At 53.4% G+C, this 23,005-nt stretch overlaps 5 protein-coding genes across 13 annotated transcripts in view; 4 read left to right on the top strand and 1 right to left on the bottom strand.

The window, feature by feature from the left end:
• KMT2A (lysine methyltransferase 2A) overlaps positions 1-6,400 on the top strand; it is a 40,433-nt gene extending 34,033 nt beyond the window's left edge. For 6 of the 8 annotated variants that reach the window (XM_087875933.1, XM_087875931.1, XM_087875930.1 and 3 more), the window contains exons 28-36: positions 332-400; positions 854-918; positions 1,084-1,272; positions 1,362-1,436; positions 1,791-1,960; positions 2,449-2,561; positions 2,792-2,914; positions 3,101-3,230; positions 3,384-6,400. In XM_087875933.1, coding sequence (XP_087732059.1) covers positions 332-400; positions 854-918; positions 1,084-1,272; positions 1,362-1,436; positions 1,791-1,960; positions 2,449-2,561; positions 2,792-2,914; positions 3,101-3,230; positions 3,384-3,659 — 1,210 coding nt within the window. In that variant the 3' untranslated portion in view covers positions 3,660-6,400. Of the gene's footprint in view, positions 1-331; positions 401-853; positions 919-1,083; positions 1,273-1,361; positions 1,437-1,790; positions 1,966-2,448; positions 2,562-2,791; positions 2,915-3,100; positions 3,231-3,383 lie in introns of all 8 variants that reach the window. The other 2 variants (XM_087875934.1, XM_087875937.1) reach the window with 2 other exon arrangements.
• Positions 6,401-6,767: 367 nt separating this feature from the next.
• On the top strand, positions 6,768-9,707 carry TTC36 (tetratricopeptide repeat domain 36). Its single transcript, XM_034425168.2, has 3 exons — positions 6,768-7,928; positions 8,488-8,676; positions 9,373-9,707. The coding sequence occupies exons 1-3, from the start codon at positions 7,826-7,828 to the stop codon at positions 9,639-9,641; spliced, it is 561 nt and encodes a 186-aa protein (XP_034281059.1). The 5' UTR covers positions 6,768-7,825; the 3' UTR covers positions 9,642-9,707.
• A 193-nt stretch (positions 9,708-9,900) lies between these two features.
• TMEM25 (transmembrane protein 25) lies at positions 9,901-13,229 on the top strand. Its single transcript, XM_034425164.3, has 8 exons — positions 9,901-10,195; positions 10,276-10,584; positions 10,691-10,981; positions 11,378-11,509; positions 11,596-11,626; positions 11,869-11,963; positions 12,051-12,131; positions 12,773-13,229. The coding sequence occupies exons 1-8, from the start codon at positions 9,901-9,903 to the stop codon at positions 12,844-12,846; spliced, it is 1,308 nt and encodes a 435-aa protein (XP_034281055.2). The 3' UTR covers positions 12,847-13,229.
• Positions 13,230-13,537: 308 nt separating this feature from the next.
• On the bottom strand, positions 13,538-16,198 carry IFT46 (intraflagellar transport 46). 2 transcript variants are annotated; one of them, XM_034425165.3, is made up of 11 exons: positions 16,065-16,198; positions 15,882-15,978; positions 15,500-15,800; positions 15,345-15,419; positions 15,169-15,262; positions 14,839-14,967; positions 14,637-14,758; positions 14,423-14,489; positions 14,230-14,290; positions 13,971-14,056; positions 13,538-13,803 (listed from the first exon to the last, which is right to left on the bottom strand). In XM_034425165.3, exons 1-11 carry the CDS (start codon positions 16,104-16,106, stop codon positions 13,708-13,710), a joined length of 1,170 nt encoding a protein of 389 aa, XP_034281056.1. In that variant the 5' UTR covers positions 16,107-16,198; the 3' UTR covers positions 13,538-13,707. The 2 variants fall into 2 exon arrangements, with proteins under 2 accessions (XP_034281056.1, XP_034281057.1); XM_034425166.3 differs by having other exon boundaries at positions 14,637-14,755.
• On the top strand, positions 16,191-21,514 carry ARCN1 (archain 1 coat protein complex I subunit delta). Its single transcript, XM_034425162.3, has 10 exons — positions 16,191-16,352; positions 16,503-16,766; positions 16,858-17,037; positions 17,134-17,339; positions 18,129-18,293; positions 19,086-19,251; positions 19,348-19,495; positions 19,631-19,739; positions 19,840-20,044; positions 20,582-21,514. Exons 1-10 carry the CDS (start codon positions 16,350-16,352, stop codon positions 20,669-20,671), a joined length of 1,536 nt encoding a protein of 511 aa, XP_034281053.1. The 5' UTR covers positions 16,191-16,349; the 3' UTR covers positions 20,672-21,514.
• Positions 21,515-23,005: the final 1,491 nt, after the last annotated feature.

The raw sequence follows: 23,005 nt of genomic DNA, 5'->3' as shown, positions 1-23,005 counted from the left end.
GACTCCCCCCCCCCTTTCCAAGCAAGCCCCTCAGCCCTTCTGTGGTACTTGCTGCCCGCTGGCTGAGAGGCGAGTTCCCTCTGCCCTGCTGCCAAATCAACAGGATGGGGGGAGGGGCACTGGCTGGTTTGGACTGCCTTGGTTGGTTCTAAAAGCACCATGGGGAGCCCAAGGTGATGCCTCTGCGGTGCTTTTGCCAGTGTTTGCTCTAGGAACTAGCCTCTCCCCGGCCTGGTGAAAGTCACAGGGGTCTCACAGTTCAGCGGCAGTGTCGCTGGATTTGTGGTAAGCCCGACTTCCAAGCTATGTTTTGCCTGCCCTTGTCTCCTAGGCCCCAGCCCTTGAGGGTGCAGCCAGACGAGGCAACAGACATCCTGCAGCCAGCCCACAAATCAGCAGGGTAAGTGGATCTTTTGGGGCTAAGTCTGGTGGGAGGAGGAAGCGTCCAAGGCCATGCACACACCCACTGGCTTTCTAGGCAAGAATCATTCCTAGATTTGGCGTCTCTCACCATGCCAAAAATGCCAGTGAAAATTCGGTGGATTTCAAAACAGCCAGGGAAACAGAGCTCCAGTTCTTATTTTAGAAATGTCCACATTTGCTGAGTGTTCAGCACCATAGAATCGGCGATGCTTCTTGAGGCTTCAGAAGAGCGGATGACCGTTGCGGCCAAAGGTCTTCTGTTGCAAATCTGTTCTCCCACCAAACATGTAGGCACCTCCCAGAAAACTTTCCAAAACTTAGCGTGTGCCTGTCAAACTACTAAGCTAACCGGAGATGGTGGCAGGCATCTCGGTTATATTGAAGGCCTGCAGCTGAAATGGGTCTCTTGGCCTTTTCCTCCCCTCCACAGGCCTTTACAGCCTCCGCCACCAGTGCAGCCAACACCATCCTCTTCAAACGAGTTAGAGCGTCCAGGTACGTGAAGGCAGGTGTCCCTTTGCCCTGCCAGAGAGCTGCAGGACTTGGAGGTCTGTATATCACAGTCCTGCTTTGCTGGGAACTTTTCTTGGAATGTTTCCTATTTGGTCTTTGATGATTTATGTGGCTGAGAAGTCAGGAGGGTTCCTTTTTTCCCTCCAGATTCCAATGCTGAGGAGGAGGAAGAAGAGGAAGAAGAGGAAGAAAGCAGCTTTAGCTCCCCCCTCATGTTCTGGCTGCAGCAGGAGCGAAAGCGGAAAGAAAGCCTTGCAGAGAAGAAGCCCAAGAAAGGACTGGTTTTTGAAATCTCCAGTGATGATGGCTTCCAGATCTGTGCAGAAAGTATTGAAGGTGGGCCCAGGAGCCTTGCATCAAAGGGGTTGTGTGACACTGTTGGGTGTCGTCTTCTGTTAAATCCTTGATTGCTCTCTTCACCTTAGAAGCCTGGAAGTCCTTGACAGACAAAGTTCAAGAAGCTCGGTCGAACGCACGCCTGAAACAGCTGTCCTTCGCAGGTGCCAGCAGCTGGAGGGGAAACTGAGAGGGCAAGGCTCTGTTCGCTGCACTCGCCACACGGTTCCCTTTCCATTCAGAACAGCCCTTGCACTGTTTCCAAGAGGGCTGGAGTGGTGAGGGTGGGAGCAGGGCTTGGCGTCCAGGCCAGGTGCTGTGCTGACTGAGGCCCTTCTGACCGGGCAGAAAAGGTTTACCTTGAGCTGCTGCCACTTCAGCAGCTTCAGTTGGGTTCCAAGCCAGGCAGCTTCCCTCTCCAGCCCTTCGGCCTTTGCTCCGAAGGTGGGTTTAGCCTGATCTACCTTGCCCTGTTCAGTTGGGGCCACAGCTGCTCTTCCCGCCTCTCCCTCTTCCAGGTGTGAGTGGGCTGCAGATGCTGGGCATTCTCCACCATGCTGTTGTGTTCCTGATAGAGCAACTCTGTGGAGCCAAGCATTGCTCCAACTACAAGTTCAGGTTCCACAAGCCGGAGGAAGCCAAGGAGCCTCCCGTGAACCCCCACGGCTCTGCCAGGGCTGAAGGGCACCTCAGGCAAGTGGACTCCTGCTCCTTCCCCTTTTCTCCCCAAAGTTGCTGCTGTTGCTGCTGCTTCTGCTGCTGAAAGAGAAATCTTAGGGCCTTGCAGTGAGAGGGGGAAGAATAAAGTAGCACCTTTTCTCCAAAATTTGGGGTGGGCACAGCATGCTTCCCCCCCAAAGCATTGTTCTCTGCTTGCCTCTTTTTGTTTAAAAGTTCTTCATGTGTTGTATTTTATCCCATTTTTCAGACAATTACAGTCTTCCACAGTGGCTCAGAGCCATTAAAGGAGAAAGGCAGGCAATCTAAAAGACAAGAAGCGGAAGGGACAAGGGGGGAAAGGGAGATCAGTTCTTTGAGGCCAGAGCAAAGTGGTGAGCCATAAGGCATTTGGGCCAGGCCAGCCCTCCCTCGCTGCTGTTCTTGTCTGAGCTGGAACATAGCTGGAAACCTGCTGCCGTGGCAGTCGGTGTAATGCGGGATGCTTCTCCTCTGCACTGCAGGAAATCTGGTCTTGACATGTTCAACTTTCTGGCTTCTAAGCATCGTCGGCCCCCACAGTACAATCCCAACGATGAGGAGGAAGAGGAGGTGCAGCTGAAATCTGCCCGGTACGTAACAGGAGGGAAAAGCTATCAGGCTGTGGCTTTTTGTAAATCACTGTAGATGGGAGGAGGGGGCTTGGATTCCTACAGCTGAGCTGTAAGCCATGATGGATGGTAGTAAATTCGCAAAGGGACCAGAACCCAAAGCCAGGGGAGGAAGGGTCCTGTCATGCTTCAAGGAGGAGGTTTGGGGCTGCCTCAAGCATTCAGGTTGATGAAGTCATGCTTATTGTCAGAGGTTGCCATCAAGCAGACTCTTCCTCATCTGTCTTCAGGAGAGCGACCAGCATGGATCTTCCGATGCCCATGCGCTTCCGACACTTGAGGAAGACCTCCAAGGAGGCAGTTGGGGTTTACAGGTAAGTGGGGGTTCTGACAGAAAAGAGGGAGGAGGAGAAATTTGAGCCAACCGACCTAGGGAATCAGCCCTGGGAGACCTCATGACATTTTTGAGCTTGGAGATGTTTGAAGGAAGGCTCACTTGCCAGATGCCCCCAGGAACAGCGCGAGGCTTATCAGCTTTGTGTCCTCTGCCATCCTGCCAGGTCTCCTATCCATGGACGGGGCCTCTTCTGCAAAAGGAACATTGATGCAGGGGAGATGGTGATTGAATATGCTGGCAATGTGATTCGCTCCATATTAACTGACAAACGCGAGAAATATTATGACAGTAAGGTGAGTGAGCGGCTAGGCAGTTTTACTCGTGGAACAGTTGCCCAGATCTGTAGACTGTGGAGTGGTGAGTTGGTCTGGCTTTGGTAGGACTGTCCCATCTGGTCGGGAGTGGCTCTGGAGATCTCACCATCACATATGCTCTCTGTCTCCCAGGGCATCGGCTGCTACATGTTCCGTATCGACGACTCAGAAGTCGTGGACGCCACCATGCATGGGAATGCAGCACGCTTCATCAACCACTCCTGTGAGCCCAACTGCTACTCCCGAGTCATCAACATCGACGGGCAGAAGCACATCGTCATCTTCGCAATGCGCAAAATCTACCGTGGTGAAGAGCTCACCTACGATTACAAGTTTCCCATTGAAGATGCCAGCAACAAGCTGCTCTGCAATTGCGGTGCCAAGAAATGCCGACGTTTCCTCAACTGAGCAGCTGAGCTGAGCCACACCAGTGGCCAGAGGAGAGCCAGGTGCTGGTGCTCCTCCACAGCCACAGATGCGTTGGCTTGATCTGGCATACCCTGCTCAGAGCGAGGTGGATGTTGGTGTGCTGTGGTGGGACTAAGAAAATGGGAATGTGGGCTGCAGCAACCAAGATTGTGCTGAACCGGCACGAGCACCTGGCTGCCTCTTCAAGTTTGGAATGTGCGCCCTACCCTCACCTTCCAGCTTGGGCTGGCAGCCGAGTGGTGGTTCTCCAAAATTCCTGTGGCCAAGGCAGCAGTTTGGGCAAATGAGCTTTCAGAGGCCAAGCAGACCTTTGGAGGAGGAGCTTCTGTCCCAGAGAACCGCCTCTCGTACTGAACGTTTACAACTGACCCTCCTCCACTGGCCCCGTCTCAGAAATTTAGTGGCCCCCAAACTCGAATTGGAGCATCCCGGGCGCAGCTTGTTTCCTGAGGAGGAAAAGCGCTGGTCAGTCTGGCCGGAGCTGCTGTGGCAGCCGCTGGAAGAGCAGCAGCCACAGCATTCGCAAAGGAGATGAGGGAGCCTGGACTTGGTGAAATCCATGACCCTTTTCAAGCCTCTAGAAACAGTCCCCCTCAGCCTCCTTCAGTTGCACCATCTCGAATTAAGTCTTTGGATTTTCCTTGGTTCTGTTTACATTTTAGTATTTAAAAATTTTATAAATGTAAATATATTTTGTATATTTTTCTATGAGCAGCACTTCATAGGAAAGAGCACTTAGGAGACTATTTTTTCAGTCATGGTTGCTTCTTGACTTAAAAAAGAATCCATTTTAAGGGTGAATGTTTTATTTTAATAGGATGGTCTTTCCAAGGTTGGGTCAGGAACATCCTGATTCTCCCTCAGGAGGGAAAGGAGATTTTTCTGGGTGCTGCTTCGGCTGCCCCTTAAGAAGCGTTCTCCCATTTTCTGGAGAGGATGGAACCGTTTGGTGGGCCTTCCGTTCTCCAGCAGTCGACTCTCCCTGGAAACCGCCGGGATTCTCTCTAACCTTCCCTCCTTCTCCTGCCTTGGTTCAGGCCAGAGAAGTAAACATTCAGTTTCTCACCAGGCTGTGCCCTGGTCTATCTTACTCTGGAGGCAAGACAGATCAACTCTGCACATCTCTTAGAAGGGAGCAGAATCACGGCCTGCCCCAGCTAAGCCCCTCAGTGCAAAGCCCTGGCTTCTGCTACCGGGAACCCACCCACCCCTCTCCTGGAAAGTAGGAGTTGCTGCTTCTGACCGTCACCTTTGCTGTCCCAAGCTGGCCAGACCTTTGTACCCATGAGGCAGTTCGGGAGAAAGAGGCACGAGTCAGGTGGGGTTAAAAGGGAGAGGCAGTTGCTGCCTAAAGCTGCTCTTTCCGTCTTGGCTGCTGGGTTGCTCTGTGGCTGCTAGAAAAGGCTGCTCCCTTTTCTCTGAAGGCTCCGAATTTCGGCTCAAGCAAAATTTGGTTGGGTCCCCCTTCACAGGCATCTCTTCCTCCTCCTGTTGCTAACCTAGCTGTCCTGAGCAGCAGCAGAGCTGCTTTGGGCTGCTCTGAACCCCAGAATGCTGCTGCTGCACCTGAGGGGGAGGCTGGGAGAGGCTGCCTCTCCAGAGGGGCAAGGAGAAGGGAGCAAAAGGAAGCTTCCTGGAAATATGAATGTATCTTTCTAAGAACTGACAGATCGTGAGATCGAAGAATACTAAGTCAGTCCACCCTTTAGAGGTTTTATTTTTTTTAAAGGAAAAGCGGGTCACTGCAAAGGGCTGGGCAAGAATCTTCTCTTCTTTGTTGTGAAGCAATACCGGGTTTTCAGTCAAATTCATCCTCTGTGCAGAATCATGTCATTTGGCCAGGTTGTTGTTGGCTCATCTCCTGCTCTTCCCCCCCCCACACGCCTGCAAGTTTTTATGACTATAAATAAGGTATCTATAGGACTAATATCGTACTGCATTGTGTCTTGAAGCCTGGCTTTGAATTCCCTTTAACCCTTTAGATAATGGTTGTGTTACAGTTGCTGAAAAGGCAGGAAAAACAACACGCCAAGAGCTCCACGGGCAGTGGATGCCGCCTCCACTGGACCCGGCTCCCATTGCGGGGGGATGGGGGGAGCTGTATGCAGACCTCCCAGAAGTGAGGCTGGAGACTTGGCTGCTGTGGATGCTCCTGACCTTCTGTGTTTAATAGTCAATCCTTGTACAACTTGCTTCTCTCCTCCGCCTCTTCCTTTTTGGATTCCAGTTGGTGGAGCTCCTCGCCTGCATTGTGCGCTTTCTGGTCTCTTAATAAGGTCTTGCAGCTTCGCCTTCCCACCAAGAACTGTGCCCGTGGTGTTTCTTGGATTCAGCGTCTTCAGTAGCTACAGGTAGTGAATAAATGTCTCAAGCCACTTTGCAAAAGCTACATAAACAGGGCTCTGATCCATACAAAAAGCAACTTATCATGTAAAACCAATTTCTCTTTTTTTCTTGTGTTCTTCCAAAATGAGTTTTTTTTTTTTCTTTAAAAAGAGGAAATGTGTTGCTTGTGCTGCATCAGTGTTAATTCCCTGTCATTGTTACAGGGATGAAGGAAGTACTTTCAATAGTTTTAAGAAATGACTGAAAGACTGAATGTAAAAATAAGTGTATATAGTTGTACAAAAAAAGGAGTTTTTAAACATGTTTATTTTCTATGCACTTTTTTATTTAAGTGATAGTTTAATTAATAAACATGTCAAGTTTATTGCTTCAAAGGATGGGGTTTCTTTTGATCAGGGCTGAGACTTTTCCCAGGCCAGTCTGTTGTTCTCCTTGCCTGCACCAAAGAAAGGCCTTCTTCCCCACACACGAGACAGCCATTGACCTCCCAGTTCTGTATTCCAGTATCTTTTGCTGGTTGGGTCCGCAGGTTTCCAAATGCTGCATGCCCAAAACAAGGGATTGTGCAAAAACCTCCAGCCTTGCTCCCCCCTGGAGGTCTTTGAAGGAGACCCAAGGCAAAAGTCTCCAGCAGCAGCTTCCCTCCAGAATCCTGAAGAGAGCAAGCGAACGACTCGGTCCAGTCTTTGCTGGGAGGTTTCGTATTTTTGGTTTCTTTTCCTCCGCGGCATTTTCTCACAGGAAGCCTAAAGAATAAAGCCCTGTTAAATCAATCGCCACACTTGGTCTGGAGAAAATGGGTTTTCATTACTTTCAAGCAGATGAACCAATGTGAGAAGCGTGCAGATTTTTGTCCTTTTCCTGCCACTCAGCCAAAATGCTTGTTTCTGCCGTCTCTTGCTGATGGAAGCCGAATTCTTCTCAATATTCTCAATAACTAAGGATGTATTTCTAATCAGTAATACATAAGAGTTAGTATTTATAATGATCAACCAATCATAAAATGGAAAGCCAGAAGGTAAAGCACATCAATTCGGCCTTCTATTAATGGTCCTCCTGGGGATTGTACTGTACTTTGCCCCCTGCTATTCTCTAGTGTTCCCCGAACTCACTCAAGTCAGATTGATGTCTCCATCTCTGCTCCTGGGCAAGAGGGAATGGCAAGTGTACCTACCTTTCAACAAAGTCTTCAAGGCAGCTTATAACAAAATAGTTGTGGGGCCTTACTCCTGCCTGGCCCTCTCAGGGCACCTGGCGGGGCCACTGCAGCAGCATCTGATGGGCAGGGGAGTCGGGAGAGGAGAAAACCGCCCCCATTTGAGTTGGCTTGTCAGGCACAAAGGCCTGAGGGTTGGATGCTGACCACTGCAGCAGCTCCCTTTGCTCTCCACAAAGGCTGGATTCATGCCACAATTCCCGTACCAGGAAGCCCCATCCTCTAGAGTCAGATGGTTCATCTACTAGCCCCACATTTCCTGTTCAGTGGATTTGTCTGAGATGGAGTCCTGTCTCCACCCAGTTCCTCTCCTGTGCAGCCTCGGTCCTGCTCTTTCTGGCCTTCCCCATCTCACCTGTGCAAATATGCTCAGGAAAAGGAGACAGGACTTCAACTTCCACTTCAGCTCACTGATCACACTCCAACAGCTGCCCCTCTCTGCCTTCTGCACTGTAGGAGGCTGGCGGGCACCGCCCCGCTCCTCCCTCATGGCCATTGGCTGCTGTTGGACCGGCCCCTTCCTCCCCAGCCAGAGCATTCTCTTTGAAGTGAGCCTCCCCACAGAACTCATCAGGGTTTCAACATGGCCACCATGAAGGATCGGGCAGTTTTGCAAACTCTTTTCTACCCAAATGTTCCCTTTGATGAAGATTTCCAGGAGGAGAAGGGGAAGCAAGCAATTCAAGGTGATGACTCGCTTCCATTGGGGTGGGGGGAGGTTTTTTCCCCCATAAACTTCAGAGGCTTCTCTTTTTGCAAGCTCTCGGGAGCAAGGAGATGCCTCCGATCTCTGGGCTCTCAACAGATTCCTTAACCTGTTTCTCACAAATCATTTTCAAATCAGTCACTTGAAAGGGCTGGTTGGCAGAGAGATTTTGCCCATCACTCTCCAAAACTGGGACCGGGAGGAAAAGGTTGGCAGGCTGCTTTCAGACACTTGCTACCTTTGTTCATGCTTCAAAAAGCCGTGAGGCTGTAGGGCTCGGGGCTTAACCTGTTGCTTCCTTCCCATTGAAGGGCAGTCGGCCTTTCAAAAGGCAAGCCAAGTGACCATCGAGGGGGAGGGGGTGGGGGAGGCACGGCTGCTTGGCTACTACAAGTGCCTGTGTAAGAAAGCTTAGCTTTGAAGACTTGCTTGGGACCTATCGTTTCTGGGGTGGCATTGGCATCTGGCGGGCTCTAAAAATTATTAGTTGCCAGAGCCAGCCCCCTTTTTCCTGAGTCTGCTTCTCACGCTGGTGACAGAAGGCGGCTTTGATCCTGAGCTGCTCAGGCAAGCCACTCACCTGGAGGCCCAGGGAATCGCAGCAGCTGAAGGAGGAGAGCTGGCCCTGGCTCTGGAAAAGTTGAACCAAGCCATCCAGCTGCTTCCAGCACGAGCCTCGGCCTTCAACAACCGTGCACAAGCTCTTCGGCTCAAAGGGGATGTCACAAGTAAGTGTACTCAGGGCTTCATCCCTCCTCCTCTCCACTGGTGACCATGGCTGCCCTCGGCCTGGAGTAGGGAGAAACCACATTCGCTGAGGGCACGAAGGCAGGGCATCTGGTCCAAAGCACAAAGCAAGACCATCTCTTTATATCCGCTTGGGTCTCTTCATCTTAAGCAGAGCATTTTTGGGTTTTGTTGGGTCCATAAGCAAAACTGCCAGCAGCTGCTCTAGAAGTATAAGGCTTCCTTGCAAGAGGGGTTCCCATCCATTGGGACAACCGGTCATACAAACATGGCAGGTGACTGGAGTGCCTCCCGAACTTCCACGCTCCCTCTTTGATCCTGTTCCTTTTCAGATCCCTCCATTGTTTATGATTTATATGGCTACCCAACTCACAATATGACTCACAATTAGGTCAAAAAGAAAGGAACCAAAACTTAATAGGCACGCAGGACAGAAACGTAGAACGAGACCATCACATGTGCCTTTCAAGAATGTTCCTCTGACCAGGCCTATCCCTCCCTCCCTCCCTCCAGGCCAAGCTTCTGGGAATGGGACAAGGGTGCAGTGGGCAGCCCCACCTGTGCCATTAAGGGCTCCGGTTTCCTGGAGCCCACAGAGAGGGTGCCTGTTTGTACTAGGCACTGACCCGACGTTTATTTAATTAACTCGGCCACGCTTTCTTTTTCCATCCCACCAGAGGCGCTGGAAGACTTGGAGGCAGCCCTGAAGCTCAGCAAAGGGGTCGGGCCGGTGGCGCGCCAAGGTTTTGTGCAACGCGGGCTGATCCAGCGATTGCAAGGCCAGGACGAAGCGGCCCGGAGCAGCTTTGAGCAGGCGGCCGCCCTGGGCAGCATCTTTGCCCGCCGACAGCTGGCGTTGATGAACCCTTATGCAGCCCTCTGCAACCAGATGTTATCGGAAGTGATGAGGAAATCTCACCCGAAAGAGGAGAAGGAGACTTGCTGAGCCTGACGTTGGAAGGGGGGGGGGTCGAAGGGGCAGCTGAATAAAGGCCACGGCTTGAGACGCGAACCAAGGCCTGCTTTTGTCGCCCGGGTCCCCCGCCAGCAGCTCCGGGGCACAGCAGCCCCCTGAGGAAGCAGGCAGGGAGGGAGGGGGAAGAGGCCCTCGCTGCTCACTCGCCGCTTTTTCAGGTCGCCGCCGGCCATACCCAAGGCGGGTGGCGGCGGTATTCGGGCAGGATCGCGAGCCTTCGGACCGAGAAATGCAGGTTGGGATTTCTGACGTGCCGTTCGGCTGCAAACGCTGTTGCCGCATCCTGGAGGTGACCGGCCTGCGGTGCTCCGGCCCTTCCGGCCTCGCCGCGCAGCTCAGGATGGACGCGGCTCGGTGTCCCGCAGCGCGAGGCGCGCCGCCCCCCAGAGGCTGGCTGCTGTCCCCGGGGCGGCCCCTCCGCTCAACCGGCCGGCGCCGGAGAGGCGGCTCGGCGGCCGGAAGCCCCGCGCCGTTGCAGCTGCTGCTGCTGCTGCTGCCGTTCCTACTGCGGCGCGCCACGCCAGGTAGGGCGGCGGGCGGCGCGCTTTTCTCTCGCGGCCGACGGCTCCCCCCGGCCGGTAACCTCCGCTCCGTTCGGCCGCAGGCGCGGTGGCGACGTCGGAGACCAGGATCGACGGGCGGGCTCTGTCGGTGAGCAGCTTGCGGGAGGCCGAGAGCCGCGCCTTCACCTGCCTGGCGGCGGCCCCCAACCTCACCTGGTACCTCAACGGGGAGCGGCAGGAGACCAACGCATCCGGGAGGCCCCTGGCGGCGGCCGGCGACGCCTCGGGGGAGGACGGCCGCGGCATTTTCGTGGTGACGGCGCGGCGGGTGGACCACCGGCTGGACTGCGCCGCCACCGACCCGGCCACGGGGCGCGTCTCCACCGCCTCGGTCCTCCTCAATGTGCAGTGTGAGCGCGGCCGGCGGGGGCTGGGGGGGGTGCGGGCTGGGGCCCCGGAGGGAAGAAGCGGGATGGAGGCTGACCGGCGCGGCTGCGGCCCTCTGTCCGAATGCAGTTCAGCCCGAAATCGTGAAAGTGGACGCCTATTACCGCGAAGCGAGCGAGCCTGGCCTCCTGCTGGTGCTCTTCGTGCTGGTCCAAGCCAACCCGCCGGCCGACGTGACCTGGGTGGACCAGGACGGGCAGGTGACGGTCAATGCCTCCCGCTTCCTGCTGCTGGACGCCCAGACCTACCCCTGGCTCGCCAACCACACCGTGAGGGTGCAGCTGCACGGCCCGCCCCGGAACGCCTCCCTCCGCGCCTCCAACGACCTGGGCGTCGCCAGCTCCTCCGTTCCGCTCCCCGGTACGTAGGGCTGATCGATACGGGGGGAAGGCCTGGGGGCGGGGCAGGTGCGTGGCACAAGGCCTGCCTTCCTCCCCTCTCGGAGGTCTCGGAGTCCCCCGAGCCAAGCCTTCCTTTCCATCAAACGGCCCTGTCTTCCCACAGCCCCGAGGGGGTCCTGTCTCCTTGTCACCCCAGGGCCCACCCGTGTCCCAACAGTCGGATGCAACTCTCTGCGTCCCCAGGCTGCCTTTCCTGCACTTGGCTTGCAGGAAGCAGACGTTCAACCGCTTGAATGGCCCTGGCAAAATTCCTCTGAGGCCAGGGAAAGCCAGCAAGCAGAGGGGCAGCTTGCTTGGCTGGATGAGACCACGGTCTGCTGACTGGGGGTGGGGGGTGCATCTCCGGCTTCTCTAGGTCTCCTGGCCACCCAACTTGAACTGCCTCTGGTGGCCCTGGTGGGGGCAGCTGCTGTGGCTCTGGTGATACTCCTGAGTTTTGGGGTGCTAATCAGCTGGACTGTTTCCCAGGCGGCCAAAAAGTCAGCAGGTAGGTGCAGGAGAAGCCTTTTCAGCCTGGGCTGGGCCTGTCTCCTTGCTGGGAACCTTAACACCTTCCTTTCTCCTCTTCTTTAGGACATGGCCCAGCAGTACAGCTTCCTCTGAGGTAACCTTCTGGGACTGCTAGAGGGGGGTAAAAGCCCCTTGTTTGCTCTGTAGCCTCTTTCGGGAATAGTTTATACAGACCCACTGACTGGTGGCATATGCACATCCCCAGAGACCGATGCCCTGGTCAGCTTTCTCTGAGGGTCAGAGAAAGGTAAACTCCCAAGAACATGTGGCCTTGCCTTGAAGTGGGGGGGGGGAGCTGGGAGGATCCAAGAGCGAATTGCTCTGCATTTCCCACAGCAATGTCTTACAGCCGAAGGAAGTCTGTCTGCCACGGGCAAACAGGTCCCTCCCTTCCAACCTGCAACTCAATGACCTTGCACCGGAACCAAAAAGTGAGTGGTGATGAGTGGGGTGGGGTGGGGTGGCTGGGAAAAGGGATGGCAGTCACTGCTCCAGCCCTCTTTCCTTCTACTCCAAAGGTAGAGCAAATAGTGCTCCTGCAGAGCAAAGTGAAGATGCTGTTTCGGAGACAAAAAACCACCCAGCCCTTGCTGAACAAGGTAGCGAGATTTTCTGCTGTGTGTGGTGGTGGGGGGGCTACGTCCATTTGGCCAAGTGTCTCGGTTTAGTTCTGAAGCATAGGAAATGCTAGCATTCAATGATACCAAATACAGCTAATTCTGTAGCAGGAAAAGCTGTCAAATACTAGAAACATTCCCATTTTAAGAGACAGTACTGACCAGCTCCAACCTCGTGCTTGAAAAGACTGTTGTGCGCTCATCACTCCAGGGAGACATGAGATGAGCCAGAAGAATGTTTGTCCTAAGAAGCATTTTAGGGCCTTTTGCCAGCTTTGCTAGTGGGAGGTTGTTTCGGAAGAAAAGCCCAGTGGCTGCATCAGGCTTACCTAATCTAGCCTCCTTTTACCAGCAACCCTGGATGCTTTGGCAAAATGCAATCCTGCAGGGCAAGGGCACCCTTTCTGCCATCTAGTATTTCAGGCATGCTACCAGAGGAAGTAAGCTGCCCTCAGTGCTGTGGGAAAGGCACCCACTTATGCCTGCCCATTTCCTTATCTTATTGCAGCTGAATCTGCTTAGAAGTAAATCATCTATGTGGGATGATCCTGCATGCTCATTTCAAAAATCCTGCAAAAGTAACTGCTGTGGACCAAATTCTATATCTTTTTCCATCTCTGCAGGTTTGGGTCAATTTCTTACTGTCGGATATATTTATAGAGCCACTAGTATGAGTAGCGATGAAATCTGGCTGTGAAGACCATCACCGGGTCCACTCCAAGCACAGAGAAGCAAGCGAGGCATGGAGAAGAGTGGGCAAAAGGCGCCAGGAGTATCTCTGCTTTTCACTGTGGAACAGGATGGTGAGCGCACCCCTAGTGGCAAAGGCGCCCACAGCAGGATCTGGTCCTGAACAACAGGCTGATCTTTACAGGGAGGATACTTTTCACCCTTTACTCATTTCCAGCAAAACAGGCATCCAGCAGCTGCCCTGTTTCTCCTTCCAATATGAGGATTGCCTTCCTAAGCTCACCTTTGCCATCCACAGACCAGGAAGGCGATTGCCATGCACATCTCAGTTTAGGATTGTAGCTTTGCAACTTCTACGCTTAATGAATAAACGGCTGTGGTTAAAGTGTTGCCCTTTTCCCCCCTGCCTGGATTTGGCTGTGAGGCTGCTATGAAAGACTCTTGGTCCCTGGGTTGTAAAAGAAGCCTAATAAACACAGAGCCCAGAAACCCAGGCACAAACATATGGTGCTGGCATAGGTTGCATTAAAAGGCAGAGCAGGCTGCTGGACCCGTTTCATGGGCAGCTTTACCATAGATTTGCTCTGCTCCCCAGAGCCCCAAACCACATGGTGCTGGGAAGCTGTGGCCCAATAAGAAGACTCAAAGTCCGACGTTCCCCAAACTCTTGGCTTGCACAGGATCTCGAGAGGCAGAGCAACATCTACAGCAAAACTTTATTACACAAATATTACACTGAATTATCATCTGAATGCCAGGCCAGCAACAACTCCAAGGAAATGGGAGTTGGAAACCTCTCTTAAATACCCCTGAGGTTAACAGCACCTTTATTTAAATACCAGGAGGCAGGATGCTGTGACCTTCACTCTCAGGTGAAGCTTAAAATATCTGTCTCTCCAGCCTGTGAGGGTGGATTGGAGGGGGGGCTGGCAACCTTCTTGCCCTCAGCCAAAGCCTTGAAATGCTGCCAAAAAAAAAAAAAAAAAAAGGAATCAGCAATAAGGTGAATCTGATTTCAGCTTCCTGCGGAGACCGTTTCTTCTCGAGTCTCCTGGTGAAAGCAAGTAGAAAAGACCTGTTCAAGCAGGCCCCATTATTGTGGATAGCAATAATAGCAGCTCTCTTGCTTACCTGTGAATTTTTGAATTCAGAGTAGAGCGAGAATAAGGTGTGCAAAGGTTGGATGTGACCCTTGTAGACAGGAATGTCCAGAATGGCTGGAGAAAAACCCCAAAAGAAACGCTCCAGGTTCAACTTCATCAAGTGGAACCCAGAGACTCTGCCAAGTGCTGGACAGTTGATGAAATGTCTGGTTCCAGAGCTATTTGGCTCAGTCTAATTAGTCCTTCAGCAAACCTCCTCCGGCTGGGCATGGGGTCAGAGCACTCACCACAGATCATGTCTGTATATTCAGCTAAACTGCAGTCAACATCAGCGGTCGGGAGGCTCACCTGGGGGGCAGAGAGGGAAGCTTAGGGCTGACTGCGCTCTGCATGAAGCAGCTCATGATCCTGCTGGAAGCCCCCAAAGAAACCAGTTATAGGACATTGGGCAGAACTTACCCATTGGGGAGGTCACTATACCTTTCCCAGCAACTCTTCAAACTCTGGAGACCATTCTTGCATCAGCATATCTATATCGGGCATCGGCCTGCAAAGGACAAGCAGCGAGCAGCAGCTCTGAGAGCCAGCCAACTGGAGGCCCTATGGGAGCGCTCCCCTGGGGAGGGGCACTGCGGTTGTAACAAGGAAAAGGCGGGGAGCATCAAGGGGCTCCTCAGGGGACCTCAAGGCAGACCTAGCATAATGGACGGTAGCCGGAGGCTTGCAACGGTGGAGTTCACTGATGCTCTCGATCCAGCTGTCCACAGCTTTGGGGTTCTTCTCCGCATTCTCAAGGCTCTTTACTTTCACCTGCTGCTAGAAACGCAAACCGACCCCGTCAGCGGATTGAGTCTGCTGGGCTGGCTTCCTACCCATTTCTTTCCTCCTCCACTTACGGCCACATTATGCTGCTTTGAGTTCTCAGTGAGCCACAAGGAAAGTACAGTGGGATCCGACTGTTTGGTGGACGGCTCATCCAGCATTAACAAGCCCAGATTATCTGGCTTCCCATCCGGGCGTGGAACCTGCAAGAAATGAGCCACAGCAACATCTTTTCAAACGTCCCAAAGGGGCAGACCAAATCCCTGAGCCCAACGCTCATTCCCCCACCCCCATTCTCAAGCATTTCCCACAGGAGGCCCAGCAGCAAGGAAAGGGTTGCAGGAGACAAATGCTCCCCACCCCCCACAGGGCATAAGATGGGCAGGACGCAGGCTCCTTGGCACCTTCAAGAAGGCATCGATGTCTCCCACAGCAGGAATGAAGTCCGGGATGAAAGGCTTTAGCTTGTGCTCCAGGTCGATCATTTGGGAGGAATACCTGAGGGGTGGGAGGCACTGAGTGCAGCCCAGGACATCCCTCCTGGGACACCCCTCCTGCCCCCCCCCACCAGCCCCCTCACCTCCGGATGTACTGAAACAGCTCCTTCACCTCCAGGGAGACGGGCAGGTAGTCATAGTCGGCCGAGTTGTAAGCCCTGCGGAGGGAAGAAGCGCGGCTGAGCCCCGTACGACCCCCTCGGCCCGCGCCCCCCGCCCGCGCCCCCCCCCACGCTACCCCTCCAGCGGGGCGCCGTGCTCGTCGTCCTCATCGTCCTCGTCCTCGTCTGAGTCGGTCTCCGAGGAGTCCTCGTCGTCATCCTCCACCTCGTGGCCGCTGAACCGCCGGCCGGAACCCAGCGGGCCGCCGCCGCCCTTCTTTTCGGGCTGCAACAGGGCGCCCGCGGGCCGGTCGGGAGCGGCGACGGGGGCCCAGCCGGGCGCACGCGGCGGGGTGGTCGCTCCCTTCAGGGCCCCCGCGGCGCCCTCCTCGTCCTCGTCGCTGCTGTCCTTGCACGGGGGGCGCGCGGGGCGCGGGCCTGCGGGCGGGAGCGGCGGCGTCACGGGGGGCGGCGGCGCGCGCCTCCCCCAGCCCCCCCCCGCCCCAACCGGGCACCCACCGGGCTGCGGCGGGCTGGGCGCGTAGATGCTGGCGACGTCCTCCGTCTCGTTCACGTCCAGGCTCTCGTCGTAGGGCTGGTTCTCCACGAGCCGCGTCTAAAGCAAGGGAAAGAGAGAGAAGCGCGAGGGACGGCGGCTCGCCGGCGCCCAGATCCCGGACGCGCCCCCGGGCGGCCCCGCACCTGCAGCCCGGGCTCGGGCGGCGACGGCGGCGCTCCACTCATACTGCGTCGGAGGCCACGGAAGTGCGGGCCGCAGCGGGTCAGTCGCCAGGCAACGGGAGGCCGGAACCGTCTCGCGAGAGCCGGCGGCCTTTCCCCCCCCCCCGGCCCGACCGCGCCTGCGCGGTGACGCCGCTTCCGCCTGAGAGACGTGGCTCGCCGCCATCTTGTGCGGGACTCGGAAGCAGCGGAGACGCGGCGCCCAGCAGAAGCTCCACGGAGGTCGCCGCCGCCGCCGCCGCCGCCATGGTGAGGCTCGCCCGGGACGCGCCGTTGCCCCGCGGCCGGGAGCCTGCGGGGCCGGGCCGGAGAGGCGGCTGCGGGCCGGCGCTCTCCCCGCGGGGTCCGGCCTCCGGAGCCGCCTCTCGAGCGTGGTGGGCCTCCTTCTCTCCCCCGCAGGTGCTCCTGGCCGCCGCGGTCTGCACGAAAGCGGGGAAGGCGATCGTGTCGCGCCAGTTCGTGGAGATGACGCGGACGCGCATCGAGGGGCTGCTGGCGGCCTTCCCCAAGCTGATGAACACGGGGAAGCAGCACACCTTCGTGGAGACGGAGAGCGTCCGCTACGTCTACCAGCCGCTGGAGAAGCTCTACATGGCGCTCATCACCACCAAGAACAGCAACATCCTGGAGGACCTGGAGACGCTGCGGCTCTTCTCCCGGGTGGTGAGCGGGGCGGGGGAGGCGGCCGGCGGGCCGGGCGGGGAGGGAGCCGGGCAGACTTTCCCTGAGCTGCCTTCCCCGTCGCCCCGCGCAGATCCCCGAGTATTGCAGGGCGCTGGAGGAGAACGAGATCGCCGAGCACTGCTTCGACCTCATCTTTGCCTTCGACGAGATCGTCGCCCTGGGCTACCGGGAGAACGTCAATCTGGCCCAGATCCGGACCTTTACCGAGATGGATTCCCACGAGGAGAAGGTCTTCAGGGCCGTTCGCGAGGTAGGTCGAGGGTCCTCTGGCTTTCCGTGGAAGATGGTCGCTTCTTTCCTCTTCTGCTCTGGGTCAAAGCTTTTGCTTTTGCTTCTTTGTTTCAAGACCCAAGAACGAGAAGCTAAGGCTGAGATGCGCCGGAAAGCCAAGGAGCTGCAACAAGCCCGGAGGGATGCCGAGCGGCGGGGCACCAAAGCTCCAGGATTTGGGGGCTTTGGCAATTCAGCTGTATCAGGAGGCACCCTCGCTGCTATGATCACTGAAACCATTATCGAGTCAGAAAAGCCAAAAATCACTCCGGCTCCAACGAGGTGTGTCATTTGTTGTGGGGGAGAGATTGGTTGCGGAAAGTAAATGGGTTGCAAGGGAGGCTTTAGGGGTAGTCCTCAACTTACGACCACGATTGAGCCCAAGATTTCTATTGCTGAGACAGTGGTTGAATGACTTTTGCCCCATTTTGCAACCTTTTTGCCACAGTTGTTAAATGAATCACTGCAGTTGTTAATTTAGTAACATGGTTGTTATCTAGCTTCCTCCTTTGCTTGGCAGAAGGTTGCAAAAAGGGATCACATGATCCCGGGACACGGCTACCACCATAAAAAACATGCGTCAATCACCAGCCGTGAATTTTGGATCAGGTGACCATGGGGATGCAGCAAGGCTCAAGAGAGTAAAAAATTGTCATAAATCACTTTTTTCAGTGCCCTAACTTTAAACAGTCACTAAATGCAGTGGGGTGAGGGCTATCTGTATTGCTTTGTGGGGGTCACAATTGTTTTCCTGCTTGCGTAAAGATTCAGAATGATTTACAGTAATCTTCAAATGCCAAATAATGCAAAAGCAGCAGTAGTCAAATTAAAATAGGGTGAGGTGGTGACCTAGTTGGGATCTGTAGCAGATATATTGGTGGACTATAGCCCTGAGAACTTCCCTGTGGTTCCTTGGGGTTTCTCTCATCTGAAGAGCCTGGCTGGCACATGAACATGTTTTGTTTTGTTTTTTAATCAAATGGGCCATGCAGAGCAAGGAAAGCAGGGAAGGGTTTTGCTGCATTCTTCCTTTGGGCAAAATGTCTCATGCATTTTGTTTTGTTTGTTTAGACCTTCTGGTTCAAACAAGGCACTTAAGCTCGGCACTAAAGGGAAGGAAGTGGATAATTTTGTGGATAAACTAAAATCCGAAGGTGAAAATATTGTTGCTTCTTCAGTTGGCAAGCGTTCCTCAAATGCAGCATCTGTTCTTGCTCCGCCTATTAACATGGAGAGGTACGTGTATTACCCAGGAATGCAGAGAGGCACATAGCATCCTGCATAGCAGAAACCAGGTCTCTGTTCTAGCCCAAGCTCAGAGGAAGCCTGGTTTTCTGGAGTATGACAAATATGTTTAATGGCCTTTCAAGCAGGAGCTCAGCAGCCTGGTGCAGATTGCATATAGTCGAGTGCAGCTTTGACTGACAGCATTGTTATTTTTTATTTATTTATTTTTGCTTTAATTTATATGCCACCCTTCTCCAGAGACTCAGGGCGGCTTACAATGTGTTAAGCAATAGCCTTCATACTTTTGTATATTTATACAAAGTCAGTTTTTTGCCCCCACAATCTGGGTCCTCATTTTACCTACCTTTGAAAGGATGGAAGGCTGAGTCAACCTTGAGCCTGATGAGATTTGAACTTGCAGTAATTGCAAGCAGCAGATGTTAATAACAGTGCTTTAGTCCACTGTACTATCAGGCTCTTCAGCCTGATAGTACAGTGGACTAATTAAGCCAAAGGGAGCTTTTTAACCCTTAGTTTGATAGCTGAGTCATGTGGTCTACTTCAACATTGTCCCAAGCTGTAAGTCATAAAGAAACCAGTCACACTGCAGGATAGCACAATGCTGTTTGGGTTTTCAGTGAACTTGCAAGGGTCAAGACTGTAATACGTAGTGATGATGTGTGGGTCTGCTTACAAAGGAGGCAGGGCTGCAGAAGGGCTGCCTCTCTTAATATCTGAGAAGCCCAATTGGAAGCTTGGAGACACCTAATGTCCGGTCCCCTGGCTGCTTCTCTCTTCTAGTGTGCATATGAAGATAGAGGAGAAGATCTCACTCACCTGTGGCCGGGATGGGGGGCTTCAAAACATGGAGCTGCATGGCATGATCATGCTGCGGATCCTGGATGAAAAGTTTGCTCGGATTTGCATCCACATTGAGAATGAGGACAAAAAAGGCGTGCAGCTTCAGGTAAGGCTGGCTGGAGGTTAGGATCAGGGATATTTTGAGCTGCGCGCATCTGTTTTGGGATGGAGCGGCTTGGCTGACTGGTGGCTCCCTTTTCAGACTCACCCCAATGTTGACAAGAAGCTTTTTATGTCAGAGTCGGTGATTGGCTTGAAAAACCCAGATAAGTCATTCCCCATCAATAGTGACGTGGGAGTGCTGAAATGGCGGCTGCAAACGACGGAAGAGTCTCTCATCCCGCTGACCAGTGAGTTGCTTCAGTTCGGGGAGTAGCAGGCATCCCAGAGGCGGAAGCCAGCCAGCCTGTGTTCTGCTCCTGTCCCTGCTGAGAACATTCAGGTCTTGGTTGAACCATTTCAGCTGGCTTTCTTTTGGATCCTAGTTAATTGCTGGCCCTCAGAAAGCGGCAACAACTGTGATGTCAACATCGAATATGAGCTGCAGGAGGACAGCCTGGAGTTAAATGACGTGGTAATCGCCATCCCTTTGCCGTGAGTAATTGTCTTGCCTGCCAGGAACCTTCCCGTGCACCAGTAGTGCCAGTTCCGGGATGGTGGGGAGTTCAGCGCTAACTCATTGTTGATTGTTTAGGTCTGGTGTGGGGGCTCCTGTAATTGGAGAGATTAATGGTGAATATCGCCACGATAGCCGAAAAAACCTTCTCGAGTGGTGCTTGCCAGTGGTTGATGCCAAAAACAAAAGTGGCAGCCTGGAGTTCAGCATCGCAGGGCGACCAAATGACTTCTTTCCCGTGCACGTTTCCTTTGTCTCCAAGAAGAACTTTTGCAACATTCAGGTGTGTCTCACGGGGGCTGAATGACAACTGTTGCCCTTCTCCTTTGCTCTGCTCTGCTCTGTTTGGAGGAAGCTGCCTATCGAAGCAAAAGATAAGATCTTTCTGTTTCACCAAGCCGGGCTGGCATAAATCTCCTCTAAATTGTTCTAAATCTTTATGCTGAAGATTTTATATGTATGTTATTTTAACTGTTCACTGCCCTGAGTCCTTCGGGAGAAGGACGGTATAAAAATTAAATAATAAATAAATAAATAAAAAATTAATTAATTAATTAATAATAAATAAATGATAGATAGATAGATAGATAGGAATTGGCAGACCAGCTGCTTCTCCACTGAATGGTGTCCTGGGCCTCTGTCCTTGTCAGCGTCGAGTGCTGTTTCTTGAGGCCGCTCCTGTCGTTCATCGAGACCAAAACCTCCACCTTTTTATTGGTGCCTGGGGAAATCGAGGGACAGGGGTGGGTAGCAGGTCTTGCCTCATGGAGCCGCAGCAAAGCGCCCTTCCCAATGGACTGATTTTCTTTTCTTTTTGCAGGTCACCAAAGTGACCCAGGTGGATGGGAACAGCCCTGTGAAATTCTCCACGGAGACCACCTTCCTCGTGGACAAGTATGAGATCCTGTAACCCTTGCTGAAGGGAAGCAGCAAGCAAGGCTAAGGCTGGTTATGTGGAGAGAGAGAGAGAGAGCTGCAACCTTCAGCATCGGAGGGGAACGTTGACGTTTGTTTACCCACTGACCTTATTTCCCAGGTCCCGACTGATCAGGCAGGTAGAGACTGCCTATTTCTCTGGCACAGCTGCCTCACCTTGGCCGGCGCCTTGTCCCTCCACCCCACCCCACCCTTTTCTTCCACAGAGGGTACCCCAGAATGCCCTGCTGGTTCCAGATGCAGCGGCAAGGCAAAGAGAGTGCTACCACGGGAGAGGAATAGGGCCAGCAGCCTCCCTTTTCTGGTGCTGTGCAGACCTTGCCAATCCATCTGATCCTGAGCGGAGGAGGGGGAAGCTTTCACGCTTGTGCAGCTCTCGCCTGAAAGCTCCTCCCTCCTCCTGATTTTTTTCTTGAACCCAGAAGAATAGAGGACAGCTTTTTCTGGCTGCTTCTCTGACTTTTAAGACCCTGGAAATATCGACTTGGGGGCAGGGAAGCATTGGGCACCTTGAGTGCATTGGGCTGTGCTCACCTGCTAAAGAAGACCCCAGCCTCTCCCACACCACCTCTGTCCAGAGAGCCCTGGGTGGGGGCCATGAATCATACTGATTGGAGATTTGTCTGCCTGATTCTTAATATGGGGTTCAGTTTAATTCTATTGTCAAATGCAATTTACTCTCAAATGACATTGAAGGTGACACTGAAATAAGGTTTTGGAACCCTGCAAAATAATTACAGCCTGTATGACACATTCCAGTGTATGTGAAGAATCGTTGCTCCTGAATCTAATAAAGAACATTCTAAAAGGAAAAAAAGTGCTCTTTAGCTCTGGGCAAATAAGGACTGAGTTTGTGTCCTGAAGCAGTGCTAGATCCCAGAAGTAGTTGCTGCAGGAGAACACCTGTGCTTCAGAGGGGTGAGCTAGTCCGAGGAAATTAATGGAGCGTCCCTCCCCCCATGAACTGGGACCCACCAGAAATGAGAAGGCATGGCAGGCAGCTTATCGCCTGTCCAGCCCTGATGGCGCAGCTGACAGAGTGGGGGCTCAGAGCAGAAAGGATGGGAGATTCCAGGCCAGTGCCAAAGGAGCACCTTGGTCTGGAGCAGGCATTTTAACTAAAGTAAGACTCCCTTAAGATGTTGAGACTAAACCATAATTGAACTTAGCTTCTGTGTTTGGGAGCCTTGGGCTAAAACGTATGTTATGATCCTGAGAAATGTGTGTGTTTGGTGAGATGGCCAATTGCATTTCCTTCAAAATAAGTCAGGGTTGAAATGGATCCTTGATGCTCTCCAAGCTTGCTTGTTTCCTTGCAGACGTTTCATTACCATGAGTGCTGATGAGGTTACCTAGTTTGGGTAATGAAAAGCCTACCAACAAGGGCCTCCCTACACATTTAACCTCGTGCTCCCTAAAGTGACCATCTGAGATGGCCTGTTCCTTGATTCCTGGCACATCCGGAGGACACGCAGGGCCACGGCTGACTTGCTTCCAGACTGAATCACAGGCCTTGGGCTTTCAGGTCTCATGGTTCAAATCTATTCGTCCAAAGTCTGTCCTGGCAAGTTGGCATTGCACCTTGTCCTGCAGAGCAGCAAATTGGAAGCTTTGCCCTCAGGAGCACTCGGGGAAGGTGATCGAATGCCAGGCCAGATTCTATACTAGAGCTCCATGCACCCAACATGTGCCTTTCTCCCACTTTCACTGGACAGTGAAATGCAGGGATTTGCCTGAGCTATTTATGCTTCAAGCATAAACAGATTCTTCATGGGGGAAACGGTGTGTGAGCAAGATCCACTTTTCCTGTAGGTTGGTTTTTAGGTAAAGAAAAAGGCTATGGCGGGAGAGTCTGCTCTCCACCCTTTATCTAACACCTGCCCTTCGTCCTGTCTGAGTAAGCTTCCCTTCAGAAGTTGTAGGTTTTTAAGAAAAGACTGGACAGGCACCTGTCTGAAATGGTATATAGGGTCTCCAGCTTGAGCAGGGGGTTAATTTAATTAATTCAATTTATATGCCGCCCCTCTCCGAAGACTCAGGGCGGCTGAGTTGGACTCAGGGTTGGACTAGAAGACCTCCAAGGTCCTTTCCAGCTCTATTCTGGTTGAAGTTGGGTTTAAGTCAAAATGCATGGGCCCTCTTGCCCTCTCGTAGGTCAGTCACCAGCTGACAACCTCCTGCAAAGGGCCAGGGACCTTCCCGCCACATGTCACTTCCGGATCCCTTGAGCAGACACAGAAGTGGCTGGGAGGGCTTGAGCTGGGCTCTCATCCAGACCCACCTTGCCTGCAGCAGCTCTTCAAATCTT

Source organism: Pantherophis guttatus, chromosome 9 (genome assembly GCF_059756535.1).
Source record: "Pantherophis guttatus breed Tessera chromosome 9, ASM5975653v1, whole genome shotgun sequence".
NCBI classification, from domain to species: domain Eukaryota; kingdom Metazoa; phylum Chordata; class Lepidosauria; order Squamata; family Colubridae; genus Pantherophis; species Pantherophis guttatus.
The sequence above is the reverse complement of the archived record's forward strand: the minus strand, read 5'-3'. Positions and strand labels throughout refer to the sequence as shown.

Bases quoted from the DNA above. Each gene is read 5' to 3' on its own strand.
- TTC36 (XM_034425168.2), top strand. From the start codon at position 7,826: ATGGCCACCATGAAGGATCGGGCAGTTTTGCAAACTCTTTTCTACCCA. The intron at 7,929-8,487 runs GTGATGACTCGC...CGCTGGTGACAG, and splicing joins GGGGAAGCAAGCAATTCAAG to AAGGCGGCTTTGATCCTGAG. The intron at 8,677-9,372 runs GTAAGTGTACTC...CCATCCCACCAG, and splicing joins GCTCAAAGGGGATGTCACAA to AGGCGCTGGAAGACTTGGAG.
- TMEM25 (XM_034425164.3), top strand. From the start codon at position 9,901: ATGCAGGTTGGGATTTCTGACGTGCCGTTCGGCTGCAAACGCTGTTGC. The intron at 10,196-10,275 runs GTAGGGCGGCGG...GTTCGGCCGCAG, and splicing joins ACTGCGGCGCGCCACGCCAG to GCGCGGTGGCGACGTCGGAG. The intron at 10,585-10,690 runs GTGAGCGCGGCC...GTCCGAATGCAG, and splicing joins GGTCCTCCTCAATGTGCAGT to TTCAGCCCGAAATCGTGAAA.
- IFT46 (XM_034425165.3), bottom strand. From the start codon at position 16,106: ATGAGTGGAGCGCCGCCGTCGCCGCCCGAGCCCGGGCTGCAG. The intron at 15,979-16,064 runs GTGCGGGGCCGC...CCCTTGCTTTAG, and splicing joins CGCCCGAGCCCGGGCTGCAG to ACGCGGCTCGTGGAGAACCA. The intron at 14,057-14,229 runs GTGAGTGCTCTG...GTTTTTCTCCAG, and splicing joins ATATACAGACATGATCTGTG to CCATTCTGGACATTCCTGTC.
- ARCN1 (XM_034425162.3), top strand. The intron at 19,740-19,839 runs GTGAGTAATTGT...TTGATTGTTTAG, and splicing joins GTAATCGCCATCCCTTTGCC to GTCTGGTGTGGGGGCTCCTG. The intron at 20,045-20,581 runs GTGTGTCTCACG...TTCTTTTTGCAG, and splicing joins AGAACTTTTGCAACATTCAG to GTCACCAAAGTGACCCAGGT.